This window comes from Panulirus ornatus, chromosome 40 (genome assembly GCF_036320965.1).
Source record: "Panulirus ornatus isolate Po-2019 chromosome 40, ASM3632096v1, whole genome shotgun sequence".
NCBI classification, from domain to species: Eukaryota; Metazoa; Arthropoda; class Malacostraca; order Decapoda; family Palinuridae; genus Panulirus; species Panulirus ornatus.
Window position 1 is genome coordinate 5580704 of NC_092263.1, and position 25439 is coordinate 5606142.

The window sequence follows — 25439 nt, forward strand, 5'->3', positions numbered from 1 at the left end:
TATATTCCTGGGGATAGGGGAGAAAGAATACTTCCCACGCATTCCTCACGTGTCGTAGAAGGCGACTAAAGGGGACGGGAGCAGGGGGCTAGAAAACCTCCCCTCCTTGTATTTTAACTTTCTGAAAGAGAAAACAGAAGGAGTCACGCGGGGAGTGCTCATCCTCCTCGAAGGCTCAGATTGGGGTGTCTAAATGTGTGTGGATGTAACCAAGATGAGAAAAAAGGAGAGATAGGTAGTATGTTTGAGGCAAGGAACCTGGATGTTTTGGCTCTGAGTGAAACGAAGCTCAAGGGTTAAGGGGAAGAGTGGTTTGGGAATGTCTTGGGAGTAAAGTCAGGGGTTAGTGAGAGGACAAGAGCAAGGGAAGGAGTAGCACTACTGAAACAGGAGTGGTGGGAGTATGTGATAGAGTGTAAGAAAGTAAACTCTAGATTGATATGGGTGTTTTGAAATGGTTTGGTCACATGGAGAGAATGAGTGAGGAAAGATTGACCAAGAGGATGTATGTGTCAGAGGTGGAGGGAACGAGTAGAAGTGGGAGACCAGATTGGAGATGGAAAGATGGAGTGAAAAAGATTTTGAGTGATCGGGGCCTGAACATGCAGGAGGGTGAAAGACGTGCAAGTAGTAAAGTGAATTGGAACGATGTGGTATACCGGGGTCGACGTGCTGTCAATGGATTGAACCAGGGCATGTGAAGCGTCTTGGGTAAACCATGGAAAGTTCTGTGGAGCCTGGATGTGGAGAGGGAGCTGTGGTTTCGGTGCATTATACATGACAGCTAGAGACTGAGTGTGAACGAATGTGGCCTTTGTTGTCTTTTCCTAGCGCTACTTCGCACACATGCGGAGGGAGGGGGCTGTCATTTCATGTGTGGCGGGGTGGCGATGGGAATGAATATAAGCAGACAGTATGAATTATGTACATGTGTATATATGTATATGTCTGAGTGTGTGTATATGTATGTATACGTTGAGATGTATAGGTATGTCTATGTGCGTGTGTGGAAGTGTATGTATATACATGTGTATGTGGGTGGGTTGGGCCATTCTTTCGTCTGTTTCCTTGCGCTACCTCGCTAACGCGGGAGACAGCGACAAAGTATAATAAAAAATAATAAAAAATATATATATATATATTCTATTCATTTATTTTTTATAAATGAAGAATGAAGAGCAATGATCCAAAGATGACCAGCTGTTACCTAAGGATGACCAGCAGTGACCTATGGATGAAGAACTGTTACCTCAGGATGACCAGCAGTGACCTAAGGATGACCAGCAGTGACCTAAGGATGACCAGCAGTGACCTAAGGATGACCAGCAGTGACCTATGGATGAAGAACTGTTACCTAAGGATGACCAGCAGTGACCTATGGATGAAGAACTGTTACCTAAGGATGACCAGCAGTGACCTGAGGATGACCAGCAGTGACCTAGCATTAATCCGAGGGTAGATACCTACTTATTAATGGTTCAGATGACTGGTACTGACCTGAGGATGGATGGTGAATCCTGCCCCTACCACAGCTACGGTCATGACCAACCCTGTGGACATAGCAGCTGTGTGGCGAGCATCGAACAAACAGGCACAGGCAATGGCCACGGCGCGGGTAGTATACAGGTAGAGCAACATGTAGCCAAAGTAGATATAGAACTTCTCGGCTACAGGGAAGCCAGCCATAGTGTATGCAGGAAGGATGTAGGCCATGAATGTGCCTCCTGCAGCCAGGAAGCTGTAGCATATCTATGGGAGAGACAAGTGGTCGCAATGTTGACTATTGTATAGGTGAGGTAAAGAGGATTACTTACAGTACACAGTGAGCCTCCATGAAGTACACTCAAAAACTGCATTCAAGATTATAAACATTTACCATAACTATCTGTGTCACATTGTCAGAAGTTAAGAAGTTATAGCAATGTAATGTCATGAACAATTACAATGACTGTGTCGCTTCATCAACATGTATTGTGATGCACTACATCTCTTGCTTATCAACATTTACTGCAACTATTTGGGTCACATCAAAAGACATTTACTGAGGATGTGTCACGTTATCAATAAGTACTATAGTACTATAAGTGCCTGTGTCACATGAACATTTATGTCGTGTCCATATTTCTTTACTTATAATTCCCCCACAACCTCTTTCTAAGAAACAGTCCTGCAGTTACCCAACATGTCTTTCTACAGGTTCCTGCACCACAAGGCTGTGCTATGCCAGTAGCTAGGTAATGTGGATTCCTTTGCAGTGGGAAGTTCTTTAGTGAGACTGTACTCTTAATGATACAATCTCACCAAAGACGACTTTCCATTTGCAGTGTAACCTCAAGCAGGAAGAGTACAGTTACACCTGAAACCATATCACATTTATATCTAAGAACGTTAGCTACTAGTGTCACATCAGTTATGTCAATTACCTATGTCACATCATCTACATCTATTGTAATTACATGTGTCGCATTAACATCTCCTGTGAGTGAGTAACTGTGTCATCAATATTTGCTGTAGCTCCCTGTCACATCATCATCATTAACAGAGGTGTGTCGCATAATCATTTGCACAAATTGTGTCAAATGTGTCACCAGCGGTAAAGTGCATCATGGATTTTAGGAATGAAATAAGAATGCGAGCAAGTATAGTAAGAATATATCAAAAATTCTCTATAAAGTTCCAAGACTAAGGATGGAGTATACTTCAAGTCATAGCCACATTAAGTTCTAGGTTTAGCCAATCTATTTAGGGCTTAATTCAGGCAAAATATAAATTAAGAATGGGTCTTATAACGTCTTATTCTGTAGGTGCTGAGTGACAATGTCATAAAGGTTACGAGTGTCTGATCTAAACTTTTTTTTATTTATGAAGAAAGTTAAACTGAAGGTTACAACATGACTCCTTACAACGGTAAATGGATGAACGATGACAATTCCTTTAGTACCTTCCATGCAGTGCAGACAACACAAATACTTTGATCATATCAGAATTCCTGGAAGCACATCATGAAACCCTACTTTGACTGTCTGTGTCATATCAAAACAGTTGGAGAGTTAGCTAAGGCTTGATCAGGTCAGAAGAGAGAAGGAAAGGCTGAATCACCAAAGTAATCAGAGATACTTTTGGTTAAAGTCAGAAAGACTTGTCATAAGAATGTCATAATAAAACACTATCATCATGGTGTGTTTGATCTTACAAAGCAGCAGCTTTGTCCTGATTTCTAACAGCAATAAAAGCAGACTGGATTGGGCGTAAGGGAAGTGTTTCATGGCCTGATAAGCTCTGTCCCTCTGGTAAATGAAGCGGTATAGCACTCCATCTTGGTCAAGATTACCCTCACTATATGGTCAGCACAAGTTGAGGCATCCTGGCCAGCCACGCTGTACCTATACTTAGGAAAGTCAGTTAAGAAGCCACACAAGTATGACCATTTTGAGGAAAAGTGATTGGACAAACCTAATCAGAAGTGATTAATACATGCAGAGGATCCTAAGGAGACTGAAACAGTGCATGTATAGTTCAGAGGTTAAAAAGTGTCCGAGTAAGCTGTACAAGTGCTTGTAATGTTTGAGAATTTGTGTTCCTTTTTTCAATTTGTTCTAGATCATCAAGGAGAGGGAAAGCCTTGGCTCTACTACAAGCAACCAGAGTAGAGCCTTATTAATTCTTGTGATGTATAGTCTCCCCCAAAGTACCGGCTCCCCGGCCCTGACGTTTCTAATAATCTACAACTGACCGATTAAGACTTAACCTCGCTACCTACCTGATGCAGTTTACAGCTACATCAGGTTAGCAACAAAGTCGTCAAGTGTTAATCTCAATGGGTCAGTTGTAGATTATTAGAAACTTCAGGGCCGGGGAGCCGGTGCTTTTTGGGGGAGAATGTACATTGAAATTCCCTTCATAGAGGATTTCACAATCGGGATGTGAAGTGTAAACACACAAAGCTTCACAGCAAGGATGTCAAGCAGTCGAAGAATGGTACATAACTGGAGAAACTGGGAAATATGTACAAAGCACAAAATCAAAGTTATAAAGTTTAGAGAAATACTGAGCTTCAAAGTTAAGAGACTCAAGATACATAAGTAGGCAACAACTGTGTTTTTATTACAGAAGACGTAAACAAAACCCTTAGAGCAGAAGAGATTGGTAATGATTACAACTGGATGTCTGAATGCAGAGGAGAAGCAACCCCGAACAGCTGGGTTTCGGCAAGAATATCAATGGAAGAAGCAGCTAGATAGTGTTCTACAGAGGGAAGATTGGATTTAAGACTGTCAATATTGCAGAAATGAAAAGGTAGCCATGTCTGAGGAAGTGGGTTGGGTTAGAGTCACTTGACGGTGGTCAAGGAAGAATTGGCAACTATCCAGCCTCTCTGAACTGGTGGCATCAAGCTAATCAGGCAATGGAGAATTAGACACTTGTTGTGCATCCATGAATTTCCTTTTGAACGAACAAAGGAAAAACAGGGATGCAAAACAAAGAAAAGTACGAGTTACAGGTTAAGAGTTGTATGTGAGATGGCGAGAATGTAAGGGTGTGGATTTAATGTCTATAACCCATGTGGAAATATGATGCACAACCATAAGCCAGGAGGTGGGAACATGACTGTGCTGTCTCACTACAATGTTGTCAATATCCTTCCCAATACCCAAGCTGTAGTTGGTGGTTGCCTACCACTTGCTTCTACAACATAAATATAACTATGAAAAATCAATTCTTTCTGCAATAATACACATTACTGAATCTGAAATAATACCCATTACTGATTCTGCAACAATACACATTACTGATTCTGCAACAATACACATTACTGAATCTACAACAATACACATTACTGAATCTGCCACAATACACATCACTGAATCTAACTGCTTTCTCAGAGTGTCATATTGTGGGTCCATCTTGCATTGATGGAGACCAAACTCTTCTACCATTTGAAGACATTGTCAGATTTACACACGTGTGAACAGTTCTCATCACTTTCAAGAAAGATTTTAAATTATGTAGGAGATTTTTTTCTGTACATTTTCACTGTCCGATTACTGTTATCCTTTCACTGCTCCCAGACACAAAGATTTTATATTTATATTTTCTTCAAATTTTGATCAGTCAACCCTTCGCTACTGCTAGAGATATCTTTGCATAATTTGTCACTGATAAAATATCTAATTACCACCAGACTAAAAAAACCATATCCATACCTGATTTCTTCATTCCTTAAATTCGTTACATTGTCATAATCAATATAGTAAATGTGTTGATCACAACATTTACACGTTGTTCTCTCCTGAACCAGCCTTGTATATAGCTTCAATGAAAATCAAGAATAAGTCTTCTTACACCACTGGTTGGCCAACTGCCCCTACATCGAAACGAAAACATTCTAATTGCTCCTTAAAGCCTGTGCACAACCACGTACCCTTACCTTCGTGACAATATAGATGCCCTTAGAGTAGAGGCCATCGCTGATATCCCTGGCCACAGCAGGCTTGTCCCGCCACACCTCGGAGATGGCCATCAGCAGGACAGGCCAGGGAGCCACACCGGCCATAACATAGTGGAAAGCAGCACGATTGTTGATGCTCTCCTGGTGTTGTGTTGAGGAGGTGCGGACGTCCCAGTACACGGCACCCACCACCACTGACATCACCCCAGCCACTAGCGTTATGGCCAACCAGTGCAGCATATTGTATGGGAATTGGTAGATCATCGCTCGTCTGCACCATCAACAGGAATAGTTAAGTTGATCATGCTTTTGAAAAGGCTGTGGCATGATGGATTATATATGGATGAAGTTCACTGTACAGAAGACAAACTTAAATTCAAAAGTCTGCTATGCAACACATTTCTCTTCTCTATAAAAGAGACAATAGGAAAAACAATTCTTTTTTTCTAATATTCAGAATGCATAACTGATGAAAATTCTTACATGACTATGTCCAAAGAAATATGTATATAGTTAAACAACATGAAAGCGTTCTAATAACTCCATCATATAAACATAATCATCAAAATACCTCCAACTTTGTCTGCTCTTCACTTGATATATTAAATGAAAATATGTTACAAGTTGCTGAGGGACCACTATTCCGTTTCCTTCGATGGTAACCACACTACCAGTTCATATACATGCACTTTATCAGCGAGTATCCACACAAAAGCCCATACAGCGACTTGCCAACAGTTTAACTATGATTTTAAGTGAACTATTCCTGACAGACATCTTTCATGGACCTAAGGCCTCCATATCAGCAGCAAGTATTACAAATAAACTCACTGTAAAAAGTCAAGAAGGAGAAATGCAAGTCATTTGCATGAAAAAACTGACAAGAACCCCTTCTATTAGTCATACCATTGAGAGTACAAGGAAAAAAGAATGACGTTAGAAATCCACAGAAGTGGACATTACAGAACTCCAATCTGCACATAGCCACTGACAAGCACTTACATCCAGAGTCCAAGAAGTTGAAGGCAAAGGTTTTCCTTGCGAACCATGGGAGGAAGCGGCCCAGGGTGACCAGGGTCACTGAGCGCCTCCTGGCGACGTCTGAATGTCTCCGCCAACATCTCCACTCTCTGGGATGACTCCAACATGGCCTCAGCACTAAGGTCATCCAAAGTAACGAGGTCAACTGTGGAAAACATTTCCTTAAGTGATTATCATTAATTGTAAAACTTAGACTAGTATATCTTCTAGCTATCATCTAAGTACATTAAATTAACATGCCATTCTTTTATAAAAAGTAAGAAAACAAGAACAAGTAAAAATTGGGAAGAACAACAAGTACACTAAGACAAGATATTAACTAAAAGGGTTTGGATACTTTCTGAAATAGTTGGCTGTCCCACATATCATATTCGAGTGGTACGTAGTTAACAAAAGCTTAAAGAAACTACTTTCTACTGAAGAACATGTTGGTGCCGTCTGGACAAAAGCAGAAGCTGCTATGAGATTTCAAATGAAATACTATGATCAAATAATACTATGGTCTGGAGCTGGATCGGAACCTACACTGTGAAGTATACGTAGCTTATATTTGAGACTATTGGGTCATTAATGTTTCTAAATAATCTTTCATGAGCAATGCCCCTTAATATCCTTTTATCATATTTCATATCACCATAGAGAAAGAAATGAAAATCACATGAACTTCAACAATGATTTAAACTATGGAAATATAAAAACGTACTGGGATGGAATTGAATTTAAATCAAGATGTATATACCCAGAAAAAGGACTGGCCTGTGATTTTATGTTCCAGTAAAATGTAGTGTTATGTTCGAGTGCCCCTCTGTTCCTTAGTATTTTTCACATATTCTCATTCAGTTTTAACATACAAGCTGATAGTGATTAGTAACAATCGAGGTAGAGAAAACAAGGTCTCACTAGGGTCAAGAGTTAGTGAGAACCAAAGTATATGTGGTGGATACTGACGGTAGTAGTCAGATGGATTCTTGTAGGCAGGACACGGATACTCAATAAAGGCAAAGTATGGCAGCATTTCTCGCCGTCTTCCAAAGTACATGAGGCGGCCCGTGGAGATGAGTGCCACACGAGAGATCATGGTGAAGATCTCATAGGTGGGAGGCTGGATCGTCAGGATCTGTGGCATAGACAGTAAGGGTATCCGTAAACAAGCAAACATTGTATAAGACAAATGACAAAACAGTGTACACAAGGATTGTTTACTGTTTACACAACATACCAATTTTTCAAAGGCGTTGTGTACAACCCCAAAGAATGTTAAGAACATAACACTTGTAACAGAAAATGATCCAAGTTATCATCATCAGCAGAAGGACTGACCTAATGTGCTCATTTGTATCACTTTTTCCAATAGAAAAATAGTTGAAAAAAATTCAACAGGTTAACCTTCCAATATTTTTTCTGCAATGAAGTTGAGCAGATGAATCATTTGTAGAGGATGTTAAGGGATTCTCTTTCTGGTCCAAATCTGATTCCAGTTAGTGTTGTAGGGAAGTTGCTTCCGGTGTTGCTTCTGTATCGATCATTTCGATGTAGGGCATGCATGTCATGTGTGTCCTATGTGACGCCTAGAATAGCTAATGTTTTGTTAGTGGGAGTGATTGTCCATTCAAGTTGACCAGAAGCTGTGCGTTCACTTTGGTTCTGTCTGCAAGTAAGTGGCTGAAGACTTCTGTGGAGATGCAGTCATTCGTTTTAGTCAGCTGTGGTTTCAATTGTGTAATGTAATGCTGCATGTTTGTTGCAGCTAATGTTATGTCAGTGTGTCATGATGTGATTGCGAAGTTGTTTGCACATGAGAGGACCTTTGTGTTGTGGTTTGCTGGAGGTGGGAGGTTGTACAAGAAGAGACTGAAAAAGGTTGGGGAAAGAACAGCTCCTTGGGGAACTCCATTATAGAGTTCATGTGTTTTAAAGGTGAAGCCTTGATGAGAAGCTAGCATGGCGGCTGGCTAACGAAAATGGTTTACCCGTTTTATGGTGGGTGGTGTCAAGTGTCTTCTGGGTGAAAATGTGTCAGGGGACAGTGTCAAGCGGATTGTGGATATCTATAACTATAGCACTATGAAGAATGATGGGTTGTGGTTGGTTGAAGCTATGAAGGATCTGTTGTGTGTGGTTAGTGTGTAGTGTTGGTGGAGTATTTGAGCCTAAATCCATGTTGTGGAGGTGAGAGTGGGTATCTAATTTCATTTTTCTGTGGATCAATTCTTCACAGTCTGGATACTGAAGATAGAAGTGATACACAGTTGTAGGAGGGAAGATGATGGTTGATTTGGGGGATCATAGGACGTTATGTAGCTAGTAGTTGGAGCTATTTGTAAGCGCTTTGATTGCACCTGAGCCAACGTTTTCTGTAAAAGTTTAGTATGTTGTCAGAGCCTGTTGCAGGAGAGTTCTTTGAAGTACCAGTGGGAGTGAAGGATGGGTGGGCACTTTTCTGGATGGATCTTGTGTTGGCTTTTCATGATTTTCCTGCTTAGGAGTGAAGCTGGTTTGTGGCTGATGTTTGAAGAGTGCCTCATGAGTATGTGTGTTCTTTGGGGGAAAAGATGTCATTGTAAAGAGCATGAAGTGCTTCAAGAGTAAGGGGGCTGGACTGATGCACTAAATGTGGATCTTCTTTAACTCGGCACATATTAGTTGCTCTTGATCTCATGGTTCATAGTGTTGAGAAAGAAGCTCCATTAAGCAGTTTGCTTTTCATATATTTGGCTAGTGATGGTGAAATTCCATTTGGAATTGTTCTCTGACATCTATTCATGGTGAACATTTTTGTTTGAGTTAGTTTCTCTGTTTAATGAGGTGTGCAACTCGTGGGGATAAGTTTGGGTTACGTTTCTCTCCATGTCCTTGTTTTTTATGCTTTTTGCTGGTTTAGCTGGATATGTTGATGAAGTGTGAGACTGCATGATTTTGGGATGGGAAATGACCTATACTGAGGTTGTAGAGCTTTGTTTCCATGTGCTGTGCGAAAGAGAGTCTGCTTTCCTGTAGTGTAAATATTTTTGGTGTTTAGATGCGATGAGTGGGCGGGGTGGGGTGTTATCAGGATGGGCAGGTGGTCAAAGAAAACTTTGTGTGATCCTCCAAGTGGTTATTGCGTGTAACGCTGACAACCAGAGGGCGATGTCTACCGAGGCCGGCTGCTAGGGGTAATGGGTGGGGACTTTGGTTGGTTGGTTGGGTAGGATGAGGATACTGAGAGGTTGCATTTGGTTTATGAGTAGTTCAGCAAAGGGAGCATGCGTGTAAGTATTAAGCAAGGTGGAATGGTGGGCAATGAAATCTCCACAGAGATTGGTGTTGGGTATGCTGGTCAGGTTTTGCAGTTACGGGGTACAGCTGGAGGGGTATATGGAGGGGGAGGGGGGTATGAAGGTGTTATTTCGTAGTAAGTACAACTGCTGTGGGTTTTCTTATGGACTGCATATTTTCTGGGTATCATCATCGTTTGTAAGTCGTTTAGTGATGCCAGTGGTCTTGGAGAATGGTATGGTCTGGTGGACGAGTGTTATGTTTCCTCTTTCTTGTCCTTGTCTGTTGTGTCTTATGGATTCGTAGTTGTAGAAAGGTGGTATGGCAGATTTGGATGCGAGTCGTGTCTTGGATGAGGGTTATGTGGCTGTTGTGTTCTTGGAGTTAGTTGAAAGCTTTTTCTTTTTTGACACCGACGTCGAGTTGCAGGATTAGTTTGTCGAAGGGGTTCCAGTTCATATTGCTTAACAACCACTTCTGCAGATTCTTACCACAATTCTGCCCCGGCCAGCCCACTGCCTGAGGTACTCGACAAGAAAGAAGGTGTCAAAGATATCCATGCCACGGGTGGGCTGGTCCAGCAGCACCACGTCTGTCTCCAGCAACAAATGACATGCCACATTGAGGCGTCGCCGCTCGCTCAGGGTCAGGTCTTTGACTCGTGTGTGCCTGACTTGCTCCAGCCCCAAGTCATTAATTAGCCCATTGATCTGTGGAATAACATATGGATCACTGTAGAGTACTGATCAGATCTCTTACCTGTAGGAAGAGAATGATTATATTAATTCTACAACACTGATTACCTCATTGATCTGTGAAAAAGAAGGATTAGTTTCTAGCCTAAAACATCCTTGGGAAAGCTAGGTATTTCTTTTCTTTAGTTTACTGTGATGGCATGGGCAACTGAGGTCCTAATCAAGGCGATACCTGAGGTAGGAGAGAAAGAATTCTACCTCCTTATTCCTCGCGTGTCGTAGAAGGTGACAAAAGGGGGCGGGAGCGGTGGGCTGGAAACCCTTCCCCTTTTGTATTTCAATTTCTAAAAGAGGAAACAGAAGAAGGAGTCAAGCAGTGAGTGTCCATCCTCCTTGAAGGCTCAGATTGAGGTGTCTGAATGTGTGTGGATGTAACCAAGATGAAAAGAAAGGAGAGACAGGTAGTATGTTCGAGTAAGGAAACCTGGATGTTCTAGCTCTGAGTTAAAAAGCTCAAGGGAAAAGGGGAAGAATGATTTGGAAATGTACTGGGAGTAAAGTCAAGGGTTCTTGAGAGGACAAGAGCTAAGTAAGGAGTAGCACTACTCCTGAAACAGGAGTTGTGGGAGTATGTGGTAGAGTGTAAGAAAGTAAATTCTAGATTGATGTGGGTAAAACTGAAAGTAGGTGGCGGGAGATGGGTGATTATTGGTGCTTATGCACCTGGGCATGAGAATAAAGATCATGAGAGGAAAGTGTTTTGAAAGCAGTGGAGAAAGTGTGTCAGGAGTTATGGTGCACGAGACCGGGTATTAGTGATGGGTAATTTAAACGCGAGGGTAAATAATGTGGCAGTTGAGGGTATAATTGGTGTACATGGGGTATTCAGTGTTATGAATGGAAATGGTGAAGAGCTTGTAGAGTTGTGTACTGGAAAAAGACTGGTGAAGGGAATACCTGGTTTAAAAAGAGAGATACGTAAGAATACGCATGTGAGTAGAAGAGATGGTCAATGGGTATTATAAGTGTACGTATTAATTGAGAGCATGTAAAAGAAAGACTTTTGGATGTAATGTGCTGAGAGGGGCAGCTAGTGGGATGTCTGATCACTATCTTGGGGAGGCGAGGGTGAAAATTTGTAGAGGTTTTCGAAAAAAAAAGGAGACAATGTCGGGGAGAGGAGAGTGGTGAAAGTAAATGACCCACTGTGTTTATATTATCTTTCAATTTGTTTAGTTAGACAGTTTATTCTTCTGAGTTTTCCGCATTGCGCGATTAACAATGATCACATCACAAAAATCTGTCAGATGAGAAGTTAAGGGGACAATAGATTGCCTTAAGTTTACTATAAAAGGTAGTGATTAGTAGGTAGCCATTGACCAGGGAGGTATATTACCAGTACTACCCGCTTGGGCATTGGGAGGGTTAGTGAGGTCTACGTAGTGAGCCAGTAATTCAGTGGTTGTCAAGCTCTACTCCTCTGACCCAGGTAACTGTTTTTTCTCTCTGCCTCACCCACAAGTGGGCTGCTGGTATGCTGTCCACAAACATATAGTCTCTCCTTGTTACACACAACACTTGACAACACTTAACTCACACAGCTCGTTCTTCATAACTTTAGTTTTTCCTGTGGTGAGCACTATGAGCTAGCCCTGCCTTTTGGCAAAATGGCAGGAGCAAGGAGCCTTAGGCAGAAACATTAGGTAGAAGCAATGGGGAGGAACATTAGGTGGGAGCATAAGGTAGTAGTAGCGGATTAGAACATCCGGCAGCAACATCATGTAGACACATTAGGTAATAGTAGTCAGTAGGAACATTAGGTAGGAGCCTTTGTGAACACTGCGGTAGACCTGCCCTCTGCCCATGGTCTGGTAAGGGTGAGGCACTATGAACTAAGAAGCGGCATCGGAGTTCACTAGTTATGGAGACTGCCGTGGTCACCCCCATGAGGGAACGGGTGATAGAGATATCATACATCAAGCCACTTATAACTACCCTATACATCAAGCCACTTATAACTACCCCATAAAACCCTAGTGTTACAAAGGACATTTTTCCAGGAGCTCGTGCAGTTACAAGGCTGTGCTGTGTCCAGTAGCAGAAGAGTGTTGGACTCTGGGAATAAGAAATCCCATGTAAGATTGTACTGCCAGCAGTACAGTCATTCATTCTTTATCAGTTAGAAGATTTGATATATAACAAAATATTATGAAAATCTTTAACAGAAAGCTTTTTATCAGCTTATCTGGTCAGAAGCTTCATCTGTTACATGATTTACACTGTTCCAATATTGACCATCACCATCACGCTACACATTGACCATCACCATCACGCTACACATTGACCATCACCATCACGCTACACACTGACCATCACCATCACGCTACACATTGACCATCACCATCACGCTACACATTCACCATCACCATCACGCTACACATTCACCAAACTCAAGCAGTAGTCTGCCTGTCACTCATCCTGCGTCATCAAGTGACCTTGCCTCAATACTCACCCTGGCTTTGACCTCCCTGACCCTCGTGAGGTCACCGGAGGAGCGGAAGAAGGAGTGTAGGAGGAGCGTCTGTCGAACACTCATGTCTGGGCAGAAGTTGACGTCCTGCTGCACGTAAGCCGAGCGAGCTGCTACCTGTGGACAGTGAGGCACAGATCAGCCAGATGGACGTGAGGGGCAGATGACACATGATGATGGTCATGATGATGATGATGATGACAGGACTCATAAGAAGGACTGTTGGTAGTTATAATCATCAGTACAATGACTGAAATGATGAGCATCATGACAACAAACTGAAATCACAAGTGTAATATCATAGGAAACAATACACAACAACAAACATTCTTAAAATATGAAAGATCCAACAGTTACTGTTGTGGGCCAACCTTGGTAAGGTTGTGGGCTAACCTTGGTAAGGTTGTGGGCTAACCTTGGTAAGGTTGTGGGCTAACCTTGGTAAGGTTGTGGGCTAACCTTGGTAAGGTTGTGGGCTGATCTTGGTCGGGTTGCAGGCTAACCTTACTAAGGTTATGGGCTAACCCTACTAGAGATGTGACCTAGCCTTACCAGGGTTATGGGCTAACCTTACCAGGGTTGTGGGCTAACCTTACCAGGGTTGTGGGCTAACCTTACCAGGGTTGTGGGCTAACCTTACCAGGGTTGTGGGCTAACCTTGGTGGGTTTGGTACTGTTGCCATTGAGAATGAAGTCTCCTTGCAGGCGGCCGCCCCACTTGTCATGTCGGTCGGCCAAGATGTCCAGCAAACACGTTCCCTCACTCTCTGCAAGAAGAATAGATGGTGAGGTGAGGTGAGGTGAGGCGAGATGAGGTGAGGCAAGGTGAGGTGAGGCGAGGCGAGATGAGGTGAGGTGAGATGAAGTGAGGCGAGATGAGGTGAGGCAAGGTGAGGTGAAGTGAGGCGAGATGAGGTGAGGCAAGGTGAGGTGAGGTAAGGTGAGGTGGTGTCTTTCCTCTCGTGCCTTTTCATTACTCCGTCAACAAGGCTGTTCCCCTCCACCACATCTCAACTGATTCTTTACAAAAATAAATAAATAAATAAAATGGAGCCAACAAATCAAGCTCGTTGGCCAAACTAATCATTATTAGGGAGTTTCCAGTAACACTGACAGGGAGTTCCCAGTAACATTAAAAGGAATTACAAGTAACATGAAATGGGTGTCCCTAGAAACATTAAGTGGAAGTTCCCAGTAACATTGAATGGGAGTTCCAAGTAACATGACCACCGAGTTCCCAGTAACATGAACAGAGACTTTCCAGTAACATTAACAGGGAGTTCCTTGTTACATAACACCAGAGAGTGACACTCATTTTCTTTTTTCCGGGTCATGTTGTGTGTTACAGCTCTCGTCCACTTGTATTACTTGATAACTAAAGAGAGTTACAGTCCAGTTACCTAATGTCTTGTTTACTAATTATGATAACTACAGATGTAGAGGTTGCACAGAGCATCATGGCCAAACCTGCCATCATGATGTGCTCTCATGCAGGGTTCGTTAAGATGTACGTGGTGGTGTAACGATGCGAAATTATTATGGTTGAAAGAAAACGAAAATAACTGATGTTTCATATGAACGTTATATATCTCAGGTAATCCTACGACACAGCACTACACGAGCGAACAGCTCAGTCCTCCTACATCATACTCATGATTCTCAAGTTGTACCTTCACAATACCACAGACATGAGAGTCAGAGAACAGCCAGCTGCTCAGTAATGCACCACGCCACAACTGGTGTGTGTGTGTTGTGTGTGTGTGTGTGTGTTGTGTGTGTGTGTTGTGTGTGTGTGTCTTGCACAACCCAGCAGATCATGTCAAGCAGCTCCACCCAGGTATACAGCTTTGGTCTTGTGGAAGACATGCTACACACACGTTTATTGGTTTACAATGACTTCAGGACTTCCCCTGAACAGCTGCTGTTGTGAGTGACCGTCACCTCTGTTGTGAGTGACCGTCACCTCTGTTGTGAGTGACCGTCACCTCTGTTGTGAGTGACCCTCACCTCTGTTGTGAGTGACCCTCACCTCTGTTGTGAGTGACCCTCACCTCTGTTGTGAGTGACTGTCACCTCTGTTGTGAGTGACCGTCACTTCTGTTGTGAGTGACCGTCACTTCTGTTGTGAGTGACCGTCATCTCTGTTGTGAGTGACCGTCACCTCTGTTGTGAGTGACCGTCACTTCTGTTGTGAGTGACCGTCACTTCTGTTGTGAGTGACCGTCACCTCTGTTGTGAGTGACCCTCACCTCTGTTGTGAGTGACTGTCACCTCTGTTGTGAGTGACCGTCACTTCTGTTGTGAGTGACCGTCACTTCTGTTGTGAGTGACCGTCATCTCTGTTGTGAGTGACCGTCACCTCTGTTGTGAGTGACCGTCACTTCTGTTGTGAGTGACCGTCACTTCTGTTGTGAGTGACCGTCACCTCTGTTGTGAGTGACAGTCACTTCTGTTGTGAGTGACCGTCACTTCTGTTGAGTGACCGTCATCTCTGTTGTGAGTGACCGTCACCCGAGTGTTCCCACAACTTGATCACAATTATTATACCAGTTAAGACAGCCATCATCCAGGTCATTTATAGTTTTACCCAAACTAACCATCAGTAATTACTACCAACGTAATTATCCATAATACTTCTAATGACAAAAATGACAATAACAACAGAACTATAACAATTACAACCAGAAAGACCACGAACAACCAGCGAACATGAGCATGATGACCAACCATCGCCCACCATAAGATGGTCTGAAACCCCATCATGCACATCCTGTAGCAGACTACCTCACTACCACAGCAGCAGCACCACTGGTAGACTACCACAGCAGCAGCACCACACAGCCAGCCTCACCTTAGTGGACCGACCAGGCTCGTCGTCTGTGTCCCAGGGAATTTCTCACTTCCTCATGTGTTAAGTGGCAGCAGCAGGTCTGTGTTCCCACGGTGACTTAGGCAGTGATGACTGACTGACTCTGGCAGTGATGACTGACTCTGACAGTGATGACTGACTGACTCTGGCAGTGATGACTGACTCTGGCAGTGATGACTGACTGACTCTGGCAGTGATGACTGACTGACTCTGACAGTGATGACTGACTGACTCTGGCAGTGATGACTGACTGACTCTGGCAGTGATGACTGACTCTGGCAGTGATGACTGACTGACTCTGGCAGTGATGTGTGACTCGGGTAGTGACGAGCGATTTGAGTCGTGAAACACAGTTTTCCCAGATGGTAAAAGACGAAGGATATTCGTTTATGACTTTATATGGTCGTGAGTTGGTTGTTTACATTTCACTTGAGAGCAACTATGGAGGAGGAGGAGGTTTTACACTCCAGGGTCCCTGTGTGGTGACTGGTGCCACTGCTGACCTGTGAGTGGTGCCACTGCTGACCTGTTCGTCTGGCCCAGTGAGTGTTGGCCTGCAGTAATTGCTATACCTGCAGGTAACAGGCAAGTCCTCCAGTAACGTGTTACTGTACCAGTCTGGGCCACATGGACCAGTTCAAGGAAGGCTCACCTCAGGAGACAGACTGATTCTCCATATAAACAATGCCTCACGGTGATTCAAGTTGTTGGACATTTAGTAACAATTGTAATCTAATGAAACAATAACTTAATGAAGTCCTGTATAAAATGCAAACATAAGTTTCTCACACACCAACTCTACATCTGTCACCCGAGAACTCAACAGCCACTGTCACAAGAGAAGGCCCAGCCCCATGACAACATGAACATGAAACAATCACACATGTCTTAACTACAAGCTACCTCCGCATCCTGACCCATGTAACGAAAACTACGCCAGCCAACACTTTATATGGTCACTTCTTTGTCCTCCCCACCTGTAGGGTCATAGAACTGTAGGAGAGATAATTGAATAATTGGTGACGAAGAGCGGGGGGGGGGGGGGGTCCTTGGGGGAGATTGTTACCTGGCGTTACGGTAATTATTCATGCCCGTCTGATAACGCTTGCCGTTGCCCGTCACTGTTGTGACTCTTGGCGTAAGTGTGTAAGTGTTACCCTCGTAGGGCCTCAGCTCCTGCATTATCTACATCATCAAGACCAGTGCATTATCTACATCATCAAGACCAGTGCATTATCTACATCATCAAGACCAGTGCATTATCTACATCATCAAGACCAGTGCATTATCTACATCATCAAGACCAGTGCATTATCTACATCATCAAGACCAGTGCATTATCTACATCATCAAGACCAGTGCATTATCTACATCATCAAGACCAGTGCATTATCTACATCATCAAGACCAGTGCATTATCTACATCATCAAGACCAGTGCATTATCTACATCATCAAGACCAGTGCATTATCTACATCATCAAGACCAGTGCATTATCTACATCATCAAGACCAGTGCATTATCTACATCATCAAGACCAGTGCATTATCTACATCATCAAGACCAGTGCATTATCTACATCATCAAGACCAGTGCATTATCTACATCATCAAGACCAGTGCATTATCTACATCATCAAGACCAGTGCATTATCTACATCATCAAGAACAGTGCATTATCTACATCATCAAGAATATTGAAAATAGTTGTAAGCTGCCGGTGTGTGTGTGTGTGTGTGTGTGTGTGTGTGTGTGTGTGTGTGTGTGTTACCTGGAGGTTAAAGAAATGAATACAAAGAAATTCAAACAGTACCAGACCACTGGGTCCTACAGAGGCTGTTTGTGATGGTGGACAAAACACATGGATTACTGAAGGAGAAGAAAGATGTACAGATTTTCACAGAGAAAACCCTGTAACGTCGAAATGTAACAAAGATGACGCAAATATCACTTGTGGACCTGAAGCTAATATATCTATCGTTTACGCTTAAACCTATCTATGGTAATGTTGTTAACTGCTTTGTTACATTATTCCATATGTTTACAATCTTGTTGAAGAAAAAGTACTTTGCCTCATTCCAGGTAAAAACGTTTGCTCACGAATGTGTGTCCATTACCATGAATGCGTGTCCACTACCACGAATGTGTGTCCATTACCACGAATGCGTGTCCATTACCACGAATGAAATCAGACGGATCAAACCTTGAGCAGGTTGGTGGATCATGGTTATCCAAGCCTTTTATCATTGTTAATATCTATGTGATCATCCCAACCTTCTCTCTTCTAATATCACAGGATCTGTTCCTCAGGCTAGATAACATCCGGTAGCTCGCCCATGTACTCTTGAACACCACAGTCAAGACAGGGACACACAAGCGACTTGTAACTAGTGAGGATAATTTTCTTGGACTTGAATCTGAAAGCCTTACTCGTGAACCCTTGAACTATATTGGCCATCTTTACTACTTATCTGTACTACTTACCAGCCTTAAGATCGCCCCAGATTATTACACTAATGTCTTATTATCATTTACCATTTGTAGGTCGACACAGTTCGTAGCATGGCTTACCTTCTCAACTTTACTGTCACTTTGTAAAACCTTTTCAGCTTCACTGCCATTCTGTAATACTTTAAACTCATCAATACCACAGCTAATTTCTCCACTTGTGAGGACAGTCCATTGGTTTCTCAGTCGTAAGCTACGGACGTTCAATTTCAATAGCTTCTTTGTATCTTACAATGCAGTCCATTGTCAGTGTCATTAATGAGGAAGAGAAACGGTCCCAAGAGTGATCCTTATGGCACCCCACTTGTTACGTCTAACTATCCTGAAGTTTGACCATCAATCACAATTCTGTTTACTGCCAGTCAGCCAGTTTTCTCACCATAAACGCGTCTATACCAAGTAACTTATCTTTTGGCACCCTTGCTAACCTTTGATGTGGAATCAAATCGAATATTTACTGAAAATATACACTTATGACAACTTCTTTATTTTCATCACAAACTGTTCATATCATAAAGATATCAAGTAGATTTGTCAAACATGAACGATTTCGAAAGCCATGATTCCGTTTAAGTGGCGGTTCTCTTAATGGTTTACAATTGTGTATGGAATAATGGTTTCCATAACACGTATTCCAACAACAAATGTTGAGGTAACTGGACGATGAATTCCGGACAGTGATTGATTACCTCTGGTCTTACATTGGTCAAATCACCTTCCTCCAGTGAATCTACCGTAGACAGTGACTTATTGAAGAGAGCAGTCAAGGAGTTAACCATCTCAGCTGTCGCCTCTTTCACTGTCCTCAGATAAAACTGATCTAGGCCGGCTTTTATATTTACCCTCATTCAGCGCCGATAGTGTATCTTCATGTCTTTGTCAATATGTTGCAAAATGTTTTCCACTGTTGGCACTGAAACTGAATTAGTGAAATTATTGTATCTTCAATTGCAAATACACACAAAAAAATCTTTTCCATTGATTTTTTGTCTAACCTAGTCATCATTTTCCGTGGTTGATGGACAAGTGCACTGGGTAATGACATTCTCACATCTAACATAACGAAATGTAGTTAAGGTCTATTGTGCTGGTCTTCAGCAGTATTCGCTTCATTATGACGTTGACGTACAAGTCTCATAGTTTCTCTGCACATATTCACATACTTTGCATATATTCACATACTCTGCATATATTCACATACTTTGCATATATTCACATACTCTGCATATATTCACATACTTTGCATATATTCACATACTTTACTCTGCATATATTCACATACTTTATCATCTTGACTTTCTTAAGTGCTACATTCTCACACACCGGGCACTTCTTTACGTCAATGATCCACTACCTAGTTATGGTAAAAGACAGTCTCTCACACTCTGGTATACACAGACCCTCTGCTGCTTTGATGCACAAACACAAGCAAACACACACACACACACATGGACCAACACAAACACATGCAGGAAGGTAATGTACGTACAAACACACATGAACAATATTCATCACAAGATATATTTTGCTTCAGAGTTTATGATGAATACTGCCATGTTTACACCAAGAGAGTCCATGGCCAATGACTGCTGTATGTCTCATGGTCATCACATGCTGCATGTCATGGTCATCAACTGCTACATGTCTCAAGGCCATCACCTGGTGCACATCCCATGGTCATCACCTGGTGCACATCCCATGGTCATCACCTGGTGCACATCCCATGGTCATCACCCGCCGCACATCTCATGGTCATCACCTGGTGCACATCTCATGGTCATCATCTGCCGCACATCTCATGGTCATCACCCGCCGTACATCTCATGGTCATCACCTACGGTATGTCTCACAGGGGGCGGGAGCTGGAGGCGAGGAGAGTTCTCGTGTCATTAATGTGACCAGCGGGTCACATCACGCCTTACGTTACTGTGACCAGCGGGTCACATCACGCCTTACGTTACTGTGACCAGCGGGTCACATCACGCCTTACGTTACTGTGACCAGCGGGTCACATCACGCCTTACGTTACTGTGGCCAGCGGGTCACACCATGCTTTCTATAAATGATCTAATCTAGAGTTGGCAGATGTTGTGGAGAGCGCTAGAGTTCCCATGAGAAGTGTCTAAACTTCATGAGAGTGTGTGGAGTTCATGATACCAGAACGTGCGCTGAGACCAGAACATTTTCGTGCACTTATTAAACTTTAGTTTCTCACGTGTTCTTCTGTAATCTTCCCCCGGCCACGCACCCACCAAATGACTTCCATTACACGAGGAATTACATTACGTGTACAGACCTCCTCAGGAAAGTAAAACAAAATGTAACATAAAAATGTGTATTCTGGTCTAGTGTCAGTTTCACACACCAGAGGGCGCGATGCTCACTACCTCTTAACAAAGCATATCATTCGTGTTCTGTAATACGGTTAGTAGCATACGAATGTGTCATTACAATACCACTCATGTTCATAATACGGTTAGTAGCATACGAATGTGTCATTACAATACCACTCATGTTCATAATACGGTTAGTAACATACGAATGTGTCATTACAATACCACTCATGTTCATAATACGGTTAGTAACATACGAATGTGTCATTACAATACCACTCATGTTCATAATACGGTTAGTAACATACGAATGTGTCATTACAATACCACTCATGTTCATAATACGGTTAGTAGCATACGAATGTGTCATTACAATACCACTCATGTTCATAATACGGTTAGTAACATACGAATGTGTCATTACAATACCACTCATGTTCATAATACGGTTAGTAACATACGAATGTGTCATTACAATACCACTCATGTTCATAATACGGTTAGTAACATACGAATGTGTCATTACAATACCACTCATGTTCATAATACGGTTAGTAACATACGAATGTGTCATTACAATACCACTCATGTTCATAATACGGTTAGTAACATACGAATGTGTCATTACAATACCACTCATGTTCATAATACGGTTAGTAACATACGAATGTGTTATTACAATACCACTCATGTTCATAATACGGTTAGTAACATACGAATGTGTTATTACAATACCACTCATGTTCATAATACGGTTAGTAACATACGAATGTGTTATTACAATACCACTCATGTTCATAATAATACAAGACCAATCGAAACATGATATGAGCTCTCAACCTTCCCAGGATCGTTTTCTATGTTGGCATTGAAATCTCCATAACTATATATACATCTCTCTCTCTCTCTCTCTCTCTCTCTCTCTCTCTCTCTCTCTCTCTCTCTCTCTCTCTCTCTCTCTCTCTCTCATATTACCCTGTGTTATGTGACCTCCATCATTATCCACCTCACCTCCATCATCAGTCACATCCTGGGATGCATGGTAGACAACGTGCAGTGGACACGTACACCAGACCAGCCAGGATGTGCGGGGCCTGGCGGCTGCAACAGCTTGGTCGACCAACGACCACACCCAGCAGCCTGGACCCAGTCCGGACTATGGAAGTGACGACCCTCGAAGACTCCACCAGGTATCCACCATGTATATATCACCATCATACATATGTATGTATCACCATCATAGATAACCGTATGTATTATTATCATATATAACCATATGTATCACCATCATACATAACCGTATGTATCACCATCATAGATAACCGTATGTATTATTATCATATATAACCATATGTATCACCATCATACATAACCGTATGTATCACTATCATACATAACGATATGTGTTAGCCAGACGAGGGACGTCATCATGCATGTGTTACCCCTGCCTGACACGGTGATGTCCACCACATTACAGGAAGCTTGGCCAATACCTCATACATCATGTCCTTGTTTGCACACAGTACATACTGCACTCAAAACCACTGCTGGCCCAGTACACCCAGTAACTACAACCAGAGTGTACATCCTGTACACTACTGCTGGCCCAGTACACCCAGTAACTACAACCAGAGTGTACATCCTGTACACTACTGCTGGCCCAGTACACTCAGTAACTATAACCAGAGTGTACATCCTGTACACTACTGCACTGCCCTTGCCCCAGTAACTACATCCAGTGTACATCCTGCACACTGCTGCTGACAAACCAATATAAACCAGTACATCAAGTGTTCCCTGATGACCCACCATGACAGTGGCCAGTGGTTTCCACTCCACCGTCCAGGTTACCACACAAACTGCCTGACATAACCTTCATGCACACAAGGTCCTCTGTTGCTTTAAACCACCATCGGCCTTCAGGTAGGTCCCTGAAGGAGGGTTCCTGGACCATCAGCCAAGATCGTGTGCCTTCAGGAGGTTCCCTGGACCATCAGGAGGGTCCCTGGACCATCAGCCAGAACCCTGTACCTTCAGGAGGTTCCCTGGACCATCAGGAGGGTCCCTGGACCATCAGCCAGAACCCTGTACCTTCAGGAGGGTCCCTGGACCATCAGGAGGGTCCCTGGACCATAAAGAGGATCCCTGGACCATTAGCCGGGACCTGGACCACAAGCTGGACCGGAGCATCATCAGGACCCCTAAAACCATTAGCCACGTTCCTGGTCGATCACCTCAGAAACTCTCGACTGACATGTGAGGTCGAGCATCTCCGACACCCTCGACTCACGTGAGGTCGATCACCTCAGAAACTCTCGACTGACATGTGAGGTCGAGCATCTCCGACACCCTCGACTCACGTGAGGTCGATCACCTCAGAAACTCTCGACTCGCATGTGAGGTCGAGCATCTCCGACACCCTCGACTCACGTGAGGTCGATCACCTCAGAAACTCTCGACTGAAACAAGTCATCTCTTCCACAAAATCGTGTGACCTTAACCAGTCTCACGTCCTCTAACATCATGAGATAAAAAGCAACCCGTCTTCAAATGCGTTACATCTGGAACACGTACAACGGAAATCTATCTAGAAAAAAACCGCTGTTGTGTGTGTGTGTGTGTGTGTGTGTGTGTGTGTGTGTGTGTGTGTGTGTGTGTCGCCACCAACCTGCTCTGTCAACGGTTCAGCAAAAGTCGTCCATTTTGAGAAACTTTGCCAAGCATCTTCTGTTCCTGACGAGCTCTCTTGGGGTAATTACCTGCTGTGTAACTGCTTGACAGGTAGTTCACCGTGGCTATCATAACAACCTTTCTTGATCGAATGGTAACTGTGACTGTGGTCTGTTACTGCAGGCAATACGGTTCCCTGTGCCTGTGGTCTGTTACTGCAGGCAATACTGTTCCCTGTGCCTGTGGTCTGTTACTGCAGGCAATACTGTTCCCTGTGCCTGTGGTCTGTTACTGCAGGCAATACTGTTCCCTGAGTCTGTGGTCTGTTACTGCAGGCAATACGGTTCCCTGTGCCTGTGGTCTGTTACTGCAGGCAATACTGTTCCCTGTGCCTGTGGTCTGTTACTGCAGGCAATACTGTTCCCTGTGCCTGTGGTCTGTTACTGCAGGCAATACTGTTCCCTGTGCCTGTGGTCTGTTACTGCAGGCAATACTGTTCCCTGTGCCTGTGGTCTGTTACTGCAGGCAATACTGTTCCCTGTGCCTGTGGTCTGTTACTGCAGGCAATACTGTTCCCTGTGCCTGTGGTCTGTTACTGCAGGCAATACTGTTCCCTGTGCCTGTGGTCTGTTACTGCAGGCAATACTGTTCCCTGTGCCTGTGGTCTGTTACTGCAGGCAATACGGTTCCCTGTGCCTGTGGTCTGTTACTGCAGGCAATACTGTTCCCTGTGCCTGTGGTCTGTTACTGCAGGCAATACGGTTCCCTGTGCCTGTGGTCTGTTACTGCAGGCAATACTGTTCCCTGTGCCTGTGGTCTGTTACTGCAGGCAATACTGTTCCCTGTGCCTGTGGTCTGTTACTGCAGGCAATACGGTTCCCTGTGCCTGTGGTCTGTTACTGCAGGCAATACTGTTCCCTGTATCTGAAGATGTTAACAGTTCTCTATTGTCACGTACAGACATGTAACAATATAACATAACATAGCAAGCACTGCAACACTGAAGTAAACACTGCAAAACAGTGGCAAACGCTGCAACACAGAAGTAAACTCAGCAACACAATGGCAAATACTGCAACAAAGATGTAAACAGTGTAACACACTGGCTAACATTGCAACACTATGGCAAACACTGCAACACAGATGTAAACAGTGTAACACAGTGGCTAACATTGCAACACTATGGCAAACACTGCAATACAGAGGTAAACTCTGCAACACTGGTAAACATTGCAACACTATGGCAAACACTGCAACGCAGTTTAGAAACATTCATGTCTTTACTATATCTATTCCTTCGTGTGTTAGTAGTGTGTCTGGCTAATGTTGGAGAAGAGATTTTGTTTAGTGCCTGTGTGGCACTGCCACGGCGGAAAGAAAATGGTTTGTGAGACAACTGTTGATACGCACCACAGGCCAGGCTTGACGAGGTTCCCATCCCAGCCTCTCCCCTACCATCCCCATCACCACCATCACCACAGCCACTTCTACCATCACCACCATCACCACAGCCACTTCTACCATCACCACCATCACCACAGCCACTTCTACCATCACCACCATCACCATAGCCACTTCTACCATCACCAACACCATAGCCATGCATCACTAACCTTCTCCATCAAATGGTTCCTGCACCACCAACCTTCTCCAACATCTAGTTCATGCACCACCAACCTTCTCCAACATCTAGTTCATGCACCACCAGCCTTCTCCAACACCTGTTTCCTGCACCGCCAACCTTTTCCACCATCTGGCTCAGGCATCACCACCCTTCTCCACCATCTGGCTCAGGCATCACCAACCTTCTCCACCATCTGGTTCATGCATCACCAACCTTCTCCACCATCTGGTTCATGCATCACCAACCTTCTCCACCATCTGGTTCATGCATCACCAACCTTCTCCACCATCTGGTTCATGCATCACCAACCTTCTCCACCATCTGGTTCATGCATCACCAACCTTCTCCACCATCTGGTTCATGCATCACCAATCCTAGCCACCTGCCATCTCCTGTTGTTGTTATATGTATCAAGGTATTCTTTGGTGTGTATTCGAGTCTTCAGTCTCCTACCAGAGAATAT

The 25439-nt window shown here is 43.5% G+C and overlaps 1 protein-coding gene across 3 annotated transcripts in view; it reads right to left on the reverse strand.

The window, feature by feature from the left end:
- Positions 1-25439, reverse strand: part of LOC139761328 (ATP-binding cassette sub-family G member 8) — a 186950-nt gene that overhangs the window by 90345 nt on the left and 71166 nt on the right. For all 3 annotated transcript variants that reach the window (XR_011715500.1, XR_011715501.1, XM_071685394.1), the window contains exons 7-13: positions 13631-13740; positions 12956-13090; positions 10240-10458; positions 7439-7607; positions 6452-6635; positions 5429-5720; positions 1498-1749 (exon numbers count right to left, since the gene is read on the reverse strand). Coding sequence is in view for 1 of the 3 variants with exons in the window: in XM_071685394.1 (XP_071541495.1) it covers positions 1498-1749; positions 5429-5720; positions 6452-6635; positions 7439-7607; positions 10240-10458; positions 12956-13090; positions 13631-13740 (1361 nt within the window). In the remaining 2 variants the exon portion in view is untranslated. The remainder of the gene's footprint in view (positions 1-1497; positions 1750-5428; positions 5721-6451; positions 6636-7438; positions 7608-10239; positions 10459-12955; positions 13091-13630; positions 13741-25439) is intronic.